Source organism: Pempheris klunzingeri, chromosome 5 (assembly GCF_042242105.1).
Source record: "Pempheris klunzingeri isolate RE-2024b chromosome 5, fPemKlu1.hap1, whole genome shotgun sequence".
Taxonomy (NCBI): domain Eukaryota; kingdom Metazoa; phylum Chordata; class Actinopteri; order Acropomatiformes; family Pempheridae; genus Pempheris; species Pempheris klunzingeri.
Genome location: NC_092016.1, coordinates 14551733 through 14566417, shown reverse-complemented (window position 1 = coordinate 14566417; position 14685 = coordinate 14551733). Strand labels below are relative to the sequence as shown.

The window sequence follows — 14685 nt, the reverse complement described above, 5'->3', positions numbered from 1 at the left end:
TAACTTACAGACGAACTGGAAAAGCAGAATCCAGTCAGAACAAGTATTTGGCGCCTGTCTGGGCGCTTCATATTAGACATAACATGTTTATCAGGAGTCCAGGCTTGCAGCTGATACAGGCCAGTCTAAACATACTGTGCTGCTCAGATGATCGAGGCGGCAGAGGCTCCTCACAGGGTGAAAGTAAAATGTTTCCACTAGTTGTTTTTTTTTCTGTCATCTTCCAGGGTGGTTCACCAGCATGGAGAAAGGCAGGGCCCAATTTCCATTTCCCTACCAGCCTTATAAAATCCAGGAGCAGTTTATGCAAGCCCTGTACAGCTCACTTGATCAGGGCAAAGTTGGCATCTTTGAAAGTCCAACTGGAACGGTGTGTATTTGTGCATGTATGCAAGATAAATTACAGCAGAGCCATTAGATTTTATTGATCATTTTGTGTTGGTTCAATGCTATGTCCTTTTAACCCAGGGCAAGTCTCTGAGCCTGATATGTGGAGCGCTGAGCTGGCTCACAGATTATGTGGAAAAGAGCAGTCAGGAGGCGGCTGCTCTGCTTCAGGAAGGAGAAACGGCTCTTTCTGCATCTACTGCTCAGTCCTCCACTTCCAGCTCCTCAGCAGAGCCTGACTGGATCACTGATTTTGTTCAAAAAAAGGCAGAACGTGATTTGGTGTCCAAGTTGAAGGTAAGAATGTCAATGTAATTCAGGCCATGGCCTGAACTGTGCCTGTACCGTGGCCTTGACCTTGGCGTGGATCTCTGGGAAATTTTTTGCCTACGTAGCTTTTGAATGGTATATTTTGTGTGTCAGGAGGAAGAAGTGAAAAGAAAGAAGAGGGAAGAGCGATTAGAAATGATAAGGAACAACGCTCAGCTAAAGTATGCAATGAAAAGAAAAGTAAGTAATTATGCATAACAGCATTTTAAAGAGCCCAAACATCACATTTTGACCCTCAAGTTACTACTACTGTAATTCAAGTCTCCACCTCTCATACATGGATTTCTGTGTATGTGTCTGTAGAGCTCTGAGGATGATGAAGCGTTCAAGTTGCTCCAGCTCAGTAAAGAGGAACAAACGGAGTCGCAGGGAGATCAAGAGGACGAGGAGCTTATCATCGCAGAATACGAGAGCGATGACGAGTCGAAGACGAGGAGCAGGTGAAGGCGGCTTTTAATTGGTTACCTCTCGTATCAAATGTTGCACCACAGTGAGAAACTGAAATGAGCAGATGATGGCAGCAGGGTTTGTTTGCTCTCATATTCAGATTTGTTGGTGCAGAGGATGACACAGACGATGAACTGGTTGAAGAACACGTTACTAAGGTGTGTGTGAGGGACGTCTCACATTTTAACTGAGAGTGTCCCAAATAAAGCATGATAATAATGATCGTCGCACATTACTCTGAAGTGAAGCTATGTACATATTCATCTTCTTAGATTTACTACTGCAGTCGCACTCACTCCCAGCTGGCCCAATTTGTCCACGAGGTTCAAAAGAGCCCCTTCAGCAAGGACATCAGCCTGGTCACACTGGGCTCACGGCAGGTGTGTGTACACTCACACATACACACACAAAGACTACCGGTGAAAGGGTTAGATTTTAGTATATTTGATAAAATCTCATACATTGTGAAGATGTATAGAATGAATCCATTTAAGGAACATATAACTATATAACAACTTATATTAGACATCGTTTGGAGACAACATGTAATTAAAAATTAATTCATTAAACATGTAACAAGAAGGTCTCTTTTCAGTGTGTAGATTTATAACAAATGAAAACTGCTATATTAAAAACAATGTGTCGAAGGTTAAAAACCGCAATTTGCTTCATGTTGTCTTCTACAGACTACAGTCAGTTATTTATACCTTTCTAACTTGTATTTTCTAATGTAATTAATTTAATTAAATTAATTTTTAAGTAATTAACAAGAAATGTGACTAAATAGCAAGGGACTGTAATTAGAATACTAAAATACAAGGTGTTCAAAATCAGTATAATCCATCTCCTTTTCTATCCGTCCCACACAAACAGGTTCTATTACTTGTATTGAGTTGATAAAGCATGTTTTGTTAAGCATGACATCTGACATCTGAGTATTTGCCCTGTAAACATAAAACTGTGTACTTTCCAGAATATGTGTATCAATGAGGAGGTGCGTCACCTGGGCAGCATCCAGCGCATCAATGACCGCTGCATGGAGATGCAGAAGAACAAACACGGTGAGAGCCCCTCATACATTAGCTCTGTGACTGCTGATCTTACAGAAGAACATTTCCTTCTGACGTCAAGCTTGTAAGAGATTTGTAATTTTGAAAATGGCAAAATAGTTTCCACAAATAAGAATTAAACAGAAAAGACATAATTTTGAATAGTATTTCAAACACAATGAGATAATCCTACAACCAAAATAGCACTCTAAAACAAACCAGGATCTTAAATACAACGTTGCCTGTTCTTCCATTTCTTTTAGAGAAGCAGCATCATGAAGAAGGTGCAAAACGTAAGCGAGGCCCAGAAAAGAGTGTGTGTCCCTATAATAAAGCTTCAGCACTGCAGCAGATGAGGGATGACATTCTGGGTACAGCCCACGATATAGAACAGCTGCTGAAGCTGGGCAGAGAAACGCATTCATGTCCTTACTACTCCACACGCCTCGCTATTCCCCCTGCACAGGTAACACTCTCCTCCATTCCTTTCTCTCGTCAGCTTGGAGATCGCTTGCTGGCTGTGCTGCTAATATGGCTGTCCAGCTGTCAAGTATGGATTTATTAATTCGCTGTTTTTAAAGCAGATTTAACTTTTAGTGTTACTCTGTATGCTCTCTGTTTATTTTGTCTGCATAGTTGGTGGTGTTGCCCTATCAGATGTTGCTTCATGAAGCTACGAGAAGGGCAGCAGGGGTCCAGCTGAAGGGACAGGTACAGTTAGATGTTGTAATTAGTCATTTCTGATTGTATCATTGACTTTTCTGCTTGGCAGTCATCTTAAAGATATAATTTCTGATAAGTAGTTTAACTTCTGGCACACAGCAGTAATACTGTATTTCTGAACAAAAATGTAAATACACAACCAGTATGACTGTAGGGGGGCTTCACATTATTTGGCCCTCTGATAATTCTTTCATACTTCCACCAGTTTCAACATTTTTACTGACAGCAGAAATGTTTTTTGAATTTGTTTTGTTGTTTTTTTTCAGGTGGTGATCATAGATGAAGCTCACAATCTTAGCGACACCCTCTCCTGTATACACAGTGCAGAGCTCACCGGAGCACAGGTAAACACATTCATGCATACCATGTACAAACGTTAGGTTTAAATTGTGCCTGTTCTCTGTAATATGCTAAAATGTGACTGTTCTACAGCTTTGCCGTGCTCACTCTCAGCTCACCCAGTATGCTGACCGCTATAAGTGAGTATACACACACCACGCACTCATTCACAAATTAAATATCTTATTACCTCCCTGATTCTTGATGTTTTATGTTTCTACAACATCAGGAGCAGACTGAAGGCAAAGAACCTGATGTACATCAAACAGATTCTGTTTGTGCTTGAGGGGCTCGTCCGGGTGCTGGGAGGTGGTCTTCAGGCTCAAATTACTTTTTTTATTATTGATTATAGCCGGTCTGCAATGTGAGAAGGAGGGGAAATTGCAGGAGAGGCCGCATATGACATTTATGTATTATATATGATATTTGATTATGATGTACTGTCTGTAAATGTTATCCTTGCAGGTAAGGTGGGGCAGAATCCACAGAGCCAGACTACACAAACAGGTTAGTTAATAACACACACACACACAAACACACAGTAATACACACCTAAGCAGACATTGCTAACCAAACATCTTGGTCTTTTAGGAACTGAAATGCACACCATCAACAATTTCCTCTTCAAGGCTCAGATCGACAACATTAACTTATTTAAGGTAGCTATGATGCTGTTAAACATCAGTCATGGCTAAACATCCACATCCAAACTGCAAGCTCTGATTCTTTCAATGTCACTCTCGCTTAAGTTACAGAGATACTTTGAGAAGAGCATGATCAGCAGGAAAGTAAGTGTTGCTATATATGTATGTATGTATGTATCGATTTATGTCTCCTATGACTACTTTCCAGTTCTGTGATGTACTAATTATGATATCAAATTAAAACCCCTCATGTCTTCTCGCTGCAGCTCGGTGGCTTTGTGGAGAAGTATGCAGGATCGGGTGTGCGGCTGCACACTCAGAGCAGCTCCAACAAGGAGAACCAACGCACTGGGGGCTTAAACCGCTTCCTTCAAACGCTACAGAGCAACCAGAGCACAGCGCCAGGTCAGAGGGCTGATGTATATGTCACCCACATATTAAAAGCAAACGTCTTCATCGCAGGCATTGTGGCATTAGGGAAGCAGCGTGTAATCATTCATTTAAAGTAATGGGATCCTACTGAATAGACAACTTTACACTGACAAAGCACCCTTAATTGAACTATTATAAAAACCAAAAACAAATTTCCTTGTTTGTTAAACGTACAGTAAAGAGAATAAATATCATGCATGTTGTTATTAAACTGCCAAACCAACATGTTGCTAAAAAGAACACACATTTAGCACGTTAAGATGAAATATCTATAAAAATGTGTAAAAATGTAGAACTGTTTTTGGTTGAATTGAATTGGGCTTAAGTTGCTTGTACACATATTGTTCTTTTCACAACGTATCCACGTCCCTCACATCCAGCCATTTCTCAGACACTCAGCGATGCAGCATTTCCTCTGATTGTTGTTCATTATGATTTATCTGTTCTGTCTGATCCCGTGTGTGTAGTTTCTTCAGCAGACCAGCAGGGGTCTGTAGAGGCAGAGAAAATGCTCTCTGCGTCTCCCATGATGCAGGTGGAGGGTTTCCTCATGGCTCTCACCAACAGCAACACTGACGGCAGAGTGGTGGTGCACAGACAAGGTGCCGTTTAGAAAAACACAGCACCAAATAAAGGACAGTAGTGAAATCAAAGTGTTATAAAATGCCTCATTTGTTTTTACGTCCAGGTACTTTGTCAGAGAGCACTGTCAAGTTCCTGCTGTTGAACCCTGCGGTCCACTTTGCCCAGGTGCTGAGGGAGTGCAGAGCCGTCATCATTGCAGGAGGAACCATGCAGCCTGTAAGTTATCAGTCCACAAAAACTGAACTAAGCCTGTGCTGTGTACGTTTTATAACTTTTATAAAAGATGTTGTATGTAGGTTTCAGACTTTAAACAAGAGTTGCTGTTCTCTGCCGGAGTGGGAGAGGAGCGCATCACCGAGTTTTCCTGTGGTGAGTGGCCCATTTTATAACACCACAGTCTTGTTGTGGAGTTTCTCTGTTTGTGTTTTTATAATGCACGTCCTCTCAGAGAGACGTGTTTATCAAAGTTTCTGTTTGTGAGAATTTTTGAAAAGAATATACAATGTTTGACAAGAACTCAAATAATAGCCAGTTTTTAGTATACAAAGTTTTTGTTGGGTTATGCACTGGGTTAAACTAGACATGAGAATCATGTCATGAACTCACTTGGTTCAAGTGATGGAGGTGAACTGAACGAGGAGATGATGAAATGGTACAAACAAACAATGCTTCTGGTGAACTGAAGCATTAATCAACACACCCTGTATTAAGGAATACTTGAAGATTACTTTTGCTGCCTGTGATCACACAGGTTGTGTGTTAAACTAGGATGACTGTTGCGTAACACGTGTGCTCCTGTTTCCACTGGTATACAAAACTAAACTGATTATAACTCAAATGATCACCATTTATACACACAGACAAGAAAGTCCATGTTGTTGTCCATGTGTTTTGTGCTGACATGAGTGTATTGTACATGGAAAAGTTTTTGGACCTAATGTTTTTATTTGATCATGTAAAATCTTTTTATATATTTGTATTGTTATATTTAAGTTAATAAAATAACTGACTTTTTTTCTGGTCTGTAGGTCATGTAATTCCTCCTGAGAACATTCTTCCCCTCGTCTTATGCAGCGGCCCATCTGGTCAGGAGCTGGACTTTACTTTTCAAAACAGAGATTCTCCACGCATGGTAATAGACGCCCACATAAACACATTTTTATAAAACTAAGCTCTTACTGTAATATTGTACACAAGCACTGCTGTAAATGTGTGCCCGTGTGTTGACAGATGGATGAGACAGGGCGCATTCTCTCCAACATTTGTAATGTGGTCCCAGGAGGGGTCGTGTGCTTCTTCCCTTCTTATGAGTACTCGAGGCGGATCATTTGTCACTGGGAGGCTAGCGGAGCGCTGGCTCGTCTGGCAAACAAGAAGAAGGTACATCAGCTGCATGATTTCTTTATTGAAAGAGCTGACCGTAGAAAGCCTTCTTTATCATGCCTGAACTTAAGGGTGCTGTTGTCATTTAAGGAAATTGTTGTTAAAAAGAAAGGAGAACGGTCCTGACAGTTTCTCTAAGGTGTCACAATCACTTTCTCAGATCTTCCAGGAGCCAAAGAAAGCCAACCAGGTTGAGCAGGTGCTGAGCGAGTACTCCCGCTGTATCCAGGTAAAACCGTCACTGATCAAACATCGGTATTCATCACCGAATATCTATAATAGCGAGTGATTGCCTCTACCATTGACACTCATGTTACCTGCCTTTTGTTAGAGGTGTGCTCTGGGTGGCGGTGGGCTCACAGGAGCGTTGCTGTTCTCCGTAGTTGGAGGAAAGATGAGCGAGGGCATCAATTTCTCTGATGACCTGGGCAGGTGTGTGCAATTCATCGACAGCCAGCAGTTGTATACTATATAAAGTATGTAATACTAAATGTTATTTTATGCATGCATGTGATGGCAGGTGTGTGGTGATGGTGGGAATGCCATATCCCAACATCAAATCCCCGGAGCTGCAGGAAAAGATGTCTTATCTAGACAAACACCTGGTGAGACTCTTAATAGTAGACTAATAGTATAGTACTTCACTGTATCCACAGACCTGACAAAAGTGGCACAGGGTCACAGGAGTACTGAGATGAAGCTCATCGTCGGTCTCATGTTTTTTAGCCTCACAGTGGAGGGAGGAGCCCTGGCCAAGCACTAATAGAAAACCTCTGCATGAAGGCTGTCAATCAATCCATAGGTAATTATGCAATATTCATGACAACAGACACGATATTATTAAATAATCAACAATGATTTATTCCATAGTTAGTAAGATGGTACGATCAGTATTCATATGTATTTGACTTCATCTGCTCAAAGGAAGAGCCATCCGTCACCGTGGTGACTATTCGTCCATGGTGCTGTGTGACAGGCGCTACGCTCGACCTGCCACGCTCTCTAAACTTCCTGCATGGATCAAAGGTCGCACCAGCACACACACCACTTTTGGCCCAGCTTTTGCTGCCTTTCGGAAGGTATGAAGCAAAAACACTTATGTAGCCACACTCAAACCACTGTCATGGTAACATTCACATTCACCCAATTTACACATCATTCATACAGGCAGGTTGCCAATGGAAACTAATCATTCACACACACTCAGTTTGGGGTTCACTTTCTTATGGGGACTGGAGGCGCTGGGGATCGAACCACCAATATTGGTGGGCGACTAGCTCTACCTCTGGGCCACATCCGCCCACTAACACCTATTAATATGTTGTCTGTATATTCTTCTTTCCTAGTTTTTCCTGGAGAAGAGGCAGAAGCAGATGTAACCTAAGGGAAACCCAGTGTGACGGCAGTCACTGTAATTTTAGCAACCCATGAAATTGAATGTGTTCTAATAAAAAAAAAAATGCTGAAAGATAATTAGAGGGCTTCTGTAATTGGTTCCTTCTCACTTCTCAAGTTTTCACAGCGCTTTTATGCTGCTTTATGTTTACATTTTTGAACATTTTGAAGCCATCAGACCTCAGAGCGCTCCTGGCGTTTCTGGAGTTCAAGGGTCAACCAGGGAGGCAGTTTTTCAATACATCATACTTGCTTTATTTTACATTTCAACTTTCATATCTTCTCTCTTACTTGTGTTCTGTTTTGACTTGCTAGCATCTCTGGTTTAGAGAAGTGAAGATGAATCAGAGAATGAGGTATTTGATGGCACACTGCAGAGGCATTAAACAGATTGACTCAGATTTATCACTCCTGCAGCTCCTTCGAATTCAGTTTGAAACACTCACTTTCCTTCTATTGAATTCAGCTTCAATTACTGAAGCAGCTACCACAAAGATATCAGGCACAGAACTGGCATCCACGTGACTGATTTACCCTTGAAGAACATATTAAATATTTAAGGCACTCAATGTAAAGGGTTATGTAATGCAAAAATTACTTTTATTTAATAGAGAGATGTTGTGAAATGGTTCCATGATTTAATTGAGTGTTATTACAATATACTTAATTTCATGAAAAATGTTTTACAATGAATGACTTAATAAATTATTCTATCATTTTGAGTTTTAGTGATGTTTAATTCAACTGGTTGGATAAACCAATGCACTTATTATCACCAGGAAGCCAATTACTGCCCATTTGACAATGAAAGTTTCTGTTAACGCATCACTTTTTATTATACTTTTGAGTTACTGGAGGTAAATATCCTAAAATATAGTCCTTTGTACACAAAATCATCTAAGACAATCAAATGGTTTCATAATCAGTGTTTTTAAGTGTTCATTGTGCAGCATGTTATGCTTCCCAGTCATCATCGTCTGCTGTTGGCTGGGGGGCAGGAAGTGGTGGGATGACATCTGACATCCTGGCAAACGCACCGCCAGTACCAGCGGGAGTATCGCCGGAGTCCCCACCTGCTGGACCCTTGCCAGATATGCCTACAGTAGGAACAGGACACGTTATTAACTGCATGCAGTTTCAATCACCTGCATCGGTATTTTTAATCTCGTGTATGACATCAAAAGTGTCCTCACCTTTCCTTCGCATGGCAAGTTTATTGAAGAGATCACTCATGAAGTCTCCACCACTAGATGCCACTCCCACTGCTGAAAGACAAAGACAGACAGTTGCTAAATAATCATGCAAGCAAAAAAAAACAAACAATTGGAGCATTTTTACATTCCCTAGTGCTGCACAAAGTAGAGCGCATCATTACAAACAATTTTTTATCTAGTTAGCAGCTCTGTTTAAAAGTGTTCAGTGCTAGGTCATGACTTGGCCAGTCAACTGGAAACAAGCAAAGATATGCTGTCTGATATAAGTTCAGACAATTTAAAATATGACTGTAACCAAGTCAACTCTTAATAAGGTCGACATTTATAAAATGAAAGTCACAAAGCTGTTGACTATGATGATAAACATATGAGCTATACGCACCAGTACACATCCTGACATGCAGTGTGACACATTGTATATGCTCATGGGAGAATGCTAACTAGGGACTGGTCACGCTCTGCTTTGACTGCATGAATGTCCCATCGTTGTTACAGCTGCATCATGTAGGAGTTAATAAAACATGAGCAGAACCACATCTGACACCTTGTTCTTGCTCCTTCTGTTTCTTCTTTTCCATCTTGCGCTCTTTGATGTTGCGTAACTTGGCTTTGCCGATTCCTCCGGCGTTGCGGATAGACTCCAGGAGATTGGCGCGGCCGTCTGACGGCTGAACCACCTCGCTGGGCGCACCAGACACTGGGCCTGCAGTCAGGGGAGAGACAGTCAGGGGTGGCGGTGTAATTTTGGGTTCACGCTCATCAGTGTCAATTAGGTCAGAGAGTGAAGCTGGATTTCACCACTTTAAAGCACCGTCGAGCTCGATCACGCTCCTCCAACTCTGTAGTGCGTAGCCAGTGCAAGATTTATGAATAACATGCAGGTGACAAACCTGAACTTGGTGCTTGAGAGACTTCTGTGGTGCTGTCAGCAGGGGGAGGAGGTGGAGGTGGTGGAGGAGGGGGAGCTCCTGCAGGAGTGGCAGGAGACAGGGCAGGCTCAGGAGGAGGAGGGGGAGGAGGGGGAGGTGGTGGAGGAGGTGGAATATTAGGCTGGAGCTGAGGTCCTGAAACAAAGAGATGAAAACGCCCACATGAGGTTACAAACACAGAAAACCACAATGAGACAGTGAGAAGTGTGTGGGTGTGTACCAGAAGTGCTGCTCTCCTCGGAGAACGAGGGCAGCTCGGGGATGTTGTGTGTGGGTCCCGACGGGGCGAAGCCAGGCCCGAGGTCTGCGCTGTAGGACAGGTCGTCTGCGATGCCTGGGAGGTCGGGCAGGTACGATGGCACGTCTATCTCGGGCACCTGGCCCAGGTCTGGCACATAGAAATACGACTCTGCTGTCTGTTAAAGAAAAAAGATGATCAAGAGTAAACATTAAATGCATCATTACCAATCCAACATATGAAATATACATGAAAGTCAAATTAACAGGGAAAAGGGTGTTTGAGGTACCTGTCTCTCCAGTTGCTCTCTCTTCGTAATGGATAATGGAGCGTCAAACGGCTTCTCTTCTTTCTCTGTCTCTAGTGTTGTATGTGTTTTTGTCACTGCTCCCGCCAGAGGATCGAGGAACACATACTTCTTATATCTTTAATAACACACAAGATTTCTTAGTCTAATCAGTGCTTACAGTTAGCATCTATATATGTGTGTGTGTGTACGTGCACTCACAGGTTCTCTGTCGTGTTAAAGAGCAATAGGGAGCTGACAGATGAGATGTTACGTGGCAGGCTGCCCAGCCCCTCCTCTGTCTCATCCTCAGACTTCTTCTTATTACTCACACACACTGGAAAATACATCAGCTTCTCCTGGAAGGTAGACACGTAGACAGAGTGAGAAGGAGATCTGTAAAATGTCATCTAAATCTTGAATAACTCGGATCACAAATGCCACCAAAGTGCTCCTTCACAAAGATGCACGTGCAACACTGAATTGTATGTGTAGGGACATTGCTTCTGGGGGGGAGGGGGTTGAATAATGCATTTCTGCACCAGAGAAAATTGCCAGCAGTGTTTTCATTTTTCTCTCCCTCCCTGAAAAATACACACAGATAAACACACTAAAAAAAAAAACACAACACACTTCCAACACCAGGCACACGCAGCAGAAAATGTGCCAGTTTTTGTAAAGTTAAGGGGAAAAAAAAAATGTGGTGTGCACTATAAATTATGCAGGAGCTTGTTCTTAGCTGAGCATGCGCGTGCACACACAAATCCACTGAAAAAAAAAACACTATCACGCATAGAACTTTTCTTCATGTCTTTTTTGTTTTCATCTCCTTTTCACCTGCTGAACAACTCTGGAGAACAAAAGTAACACGCTTAAATAAAATAGGGCGGCTTTGCTCTCCTGTTTAAATGATGATTAAAATAACCAAATAACCTGCCCTGGCGGATTCTTTTATTTGAAAGCCAGAAAATGTCAGTGCAAATGCCATAATGCCCTTGTTTTTTTGTTTTGTTTTTAAACCTGTCTTTCAAATTATGTTTGTGGATTCTGCACAGTTTGAGATAAAATTTGGTTTAAAAAGATTTTTGAGCCCAGGTCAGGCAGGATATGTGATACCTCCTCAGGGAGGCATCCAGGAGACATCAGAACTCCTCAAGTGGCTCCTTTCCAACTCCAAATTCTTCTGCATAGCTGAGCTGTTCACCCTGCACCTAATGGTGACCTGACTGTTCATCCCCACTGGGAAACCACAAGCCAGGGTGCTGGAAAGAAGACCCTGGATTCTGGAGGAGCAAGGTGGACTCTATTCTTGGATAAATACTGGTGAGGTTGTGGGAGTTTGGCCCTACAGTCTACATAAATATGAGGAGTCAAGACTTCAGCTCCAAGCCCTCCAGTCCTCTGATGACCAGGTGAGAGCTGTGTCATAATTTTCAGCTGTAGATGGAAAAAAAATTATGCCTCTTTTTACCTGTTTTTTCACCCCCAGTTTTAGCAGTGTCAGCTGTGTAAAGAGACCCTGACATCAGGCTTGCACACTCTTTTAGTTGGTATTAATTGTAGCACTGTGGCTTGTGGGCTTTGAGACATTCGTTGTAGAATACTTTGGGAAACCACGGTCTGAATAAGTCACATTTTTATTGTTGCATTATTGGAGGCACTGCATGTCAAAACTCCTTCTGTAACCAAACAGCATTTTAACGTGTTCATCTTACCTGCAAGGTCTTCTCATCAAAGGGCCGAAGTTTATTCTGTATCCTGTGTCTGGGTCGGGCTTGTGAGGATGGATCTACTGCCTCAGTAAAGATTGATGAGTAATCCTGAAGTCGATCTGGGGCTGGGTATTTGGCACTAGAGAAAACCTTGACACAGAAAAAAGGTGATGTAACTTACAGACACAGGGCTAATTATTGTTTTCAATGATCTTGTCACCTTATTTTAAATCATTGCTGCAATATGTAAAGCTGCCTTCCAAAGGGAAGGCGCTGTGTTACCTTGGTGGCCTTCTTACTGCCTTTGATCTTGTCGACACGGGCCTGAGCTAGCCTGATCCGGTCAGTGACGGTCTGAAGCTGGCGGCGGTTCTTCTCCACACTGTCAGAAACCCTGCATGCACACATGCACAAACACACACCCACACACACAGAGGAAAATATGTCTGAGACCATATTACACATTCCAATACAGAGGCGTGTGTAACACCCTTTTTGCTCATTTCCTTCTTTATACACTCTGCAGACTGTTGAATCTCAAAAAATTATTTATAAAGTAATTGTACATTGTCTTCTTATTCATAAAGATGAAGGTTATATTGACAGAACATGTCTGTTCTCAAAGGTCACTCTTTACTTGTAGTAGGAGCAGACACTGTTACTCTGTGCCAGACAGCATGATCTGCCCTAAACCAAATGCTGTGGCATAAAATGTGGCTACACATCACATGTTAACTGGCGGTGAAAACAGTCCTGTAATGCACTCACAACCTGACACGGGTATTTCCAGCCTGTTAAAGAGACTCTGGAGCCCTGCAACCCTGCACAGGAGGGCAGCACTACAGAAAAGAGCTCAGAAATAATCAGACTTTCTTTTGAACGACTAACTGTTCAATCAACAACTTCTTTTAGCACTTACTTATGAGTGATGCACCATGTTAAGCATGATGTGTACTTAGTATCAAACATGTGTGTGACTCTGGGCTTGCCTTCTGAAAATATCTGTAGAGATGGTCTCCAAGTAGAGTAAAGCATCCGCTATCTGATGGACAGCCTCCTCTCTCCTCAGGTCTGGCTGGATGAGAGGCACTGAGAACACCTGGCCCTCCTGGCACCGTTTCTGGGTCATCCTGTAGACAGGGACACAGAACAAAGTTTACAAATAAGAACAAAGCTGTGTGTTGCATACTCACCCCAGAGTTTGACTGCATGTATACTATACAGACTATGTATAAGTCTATGCTAAATATCAGGATTTTGAACTGAGTATGACATTGCTACATTAAATCAAACTTTGAACAAGCTGTTATGACAGAAGAACAAGCCGTTAGCTTCTCATCTGACTCTCACATGACAATGCTGGTGTAAAGAAACTCTCACTATCATGTTAGGAGGATTTTTTGTTTCAAGATGTAGCGTTAAATTGGCTCAAGCTGATCCCTGTGGGTGTATACAGCAGTATTAATAGGTGACAACTACAAAACCCGCAGTATGAGGCTGCGTCCTTGCATAAATATTTCAAAGAGGTAATCTATATACGCTAGCGTTAATGTAACTGATACATTGATTCTCAGAGGTACATGCTAAAGAAACGCTTCGCCGTGAGCCTAAACATGAACAGGACCCCTTTAATGATGTCATTTTACAGCGAAACGGCTTGAAAACATCAGTCTTACCTGACCATGGATGTTGTTTTCTTGTAGTTTACAGAGCAGACATAAAAGTAAGTGTCTAGGCTATCGGTGCTAGCGTCCGAGCTTCCGATTAGCAAAACAACGGCTACATACTTCCGCAACCCTATGACACGTGACCATGCCGCGTGCTGCTTTCAACTTCTGTCAGAAATTTGGATTTCTGACCTGAACAACTTGGCTAACGTAAACGTTAAAGGTATGACTTATTTCAAGTAACTACTACTGCAACAATTATTATTACTACTACAACAAAAATAATACTAATAATAATTATTATTACTTCACTATTTGCCATTAATGACAACTAGGTAACTCCATCTGCTGAGAATGGACCTGAATGGGGCACTGTATTACCAAGGATTAAGTCTCAGTTTACAATTGCTCTCTAAAAAGTGTCACTATAATAATAATTGGCTTTTTTTTAATCCTTACATTCATTGATTTGCCTATTTCTACACTTTACACTGCATTATGAGCTGCACCTTTCATCTTGTTGAGATCTTGTTAAGATGAAAGGTGCTTTAAAAAGTTAAAGAAGATCAAGATGATGATCTGATGATGATTACGATAATGATGATGTTGATGCTGATGATTATTGCTGCTACTGTTCAGACTTAGTGTGCGGTAAGCCTCCATGAACAGCCTATAGGGTGCGTGCTTGCTCTGTAGTTTTTCTCGTGCATGTGCGTAATGACGCATCCGTCCTCCAGCGCCTCTCCTCCCCTCCTCCCTCCTGTCACATCTGGATCTGGCTTCTCTCATCAGCACCACTCAGCGCAGAGAGAGAGAGAGAGAGAAAGAGAGGGAGAGAGAGTGAGAGAGAGAGAGATCGGTCGGTGCAGCCTCATCCACAACCGAGCAGAATCAAGGAGAGGAGAGCGGAAGGACATCTCACCTC

General features: G+C 42.2%; 2 protein-coding genes across 2 annotated transcripts; one reads left to right on the top strand and one right to left on the bottom strand.

Moving 5' to 3' along the window:
• The first annotated feature begins 241 nt into the window (after positions 1–241).
• Positions 242–8382, top strand: ddx11 (DEAD/H (Asp-Glu-Ala-Asp/His) box helicase 11). The gene is made up of 27 exons (XM_070830802.1): positions 242–370; positions 469–684; positions 811–897; positions 1021–1157; positions 1265–1322; positions 1437–1544; positions 2138–2225; positions 2477–2679; positions 2850–2924; positions 3203–3280; positions 3369–3415; positions 3505–3584; positions 3741–3782; positions 3867–3934; positions 4025–4063; positions 4186–4324; positions 4819–4953; positions 5040–5152; positions 5233–5305; positions 5965–6068; positions 6167–6316; positions 6480–6548; positions 6651–6751; positions 6840–6924; positions 7046–7121; positions 7244–7398; positions 7666–8382. Exons 1-27 carry the CDS (start codon positions 242–244, stop codon positions 7696–7698), a joined length of 2688 nt encoding a protein of 895 aa, XP_070686903.1. The 3' UTR covers positions 7699–8382.
• On the bottom strand, positions 8240–13870 carry wash1 (WAS protein family homolog 1). Its single transcript, XM_070830803.1, has 11 exons — positions 13770–13870; positions 13083–13223; positions 12376–12487; positions 12097–12243; positions 10604–10740; positions 10385–10520; positions 10078–10273; positions 9819–9992; positions 9473–9631; positions 8908–8979; positions 8240–8811 (listed from the first exon to the last, which is right to left on the bottom strand). Exons 1-11 carry the CDS (start codon positions 13775–13777, stop codon positions 8669–8671), a joined length of 1425 nt encoding a protein of 474 aa, XP_070686904.1. The 5' UTR covers positions 13778–13870; the 3' UTR covers positions 8240–8668.
• Positions 13871–14685: the final 815 nt, after the last annotated feature.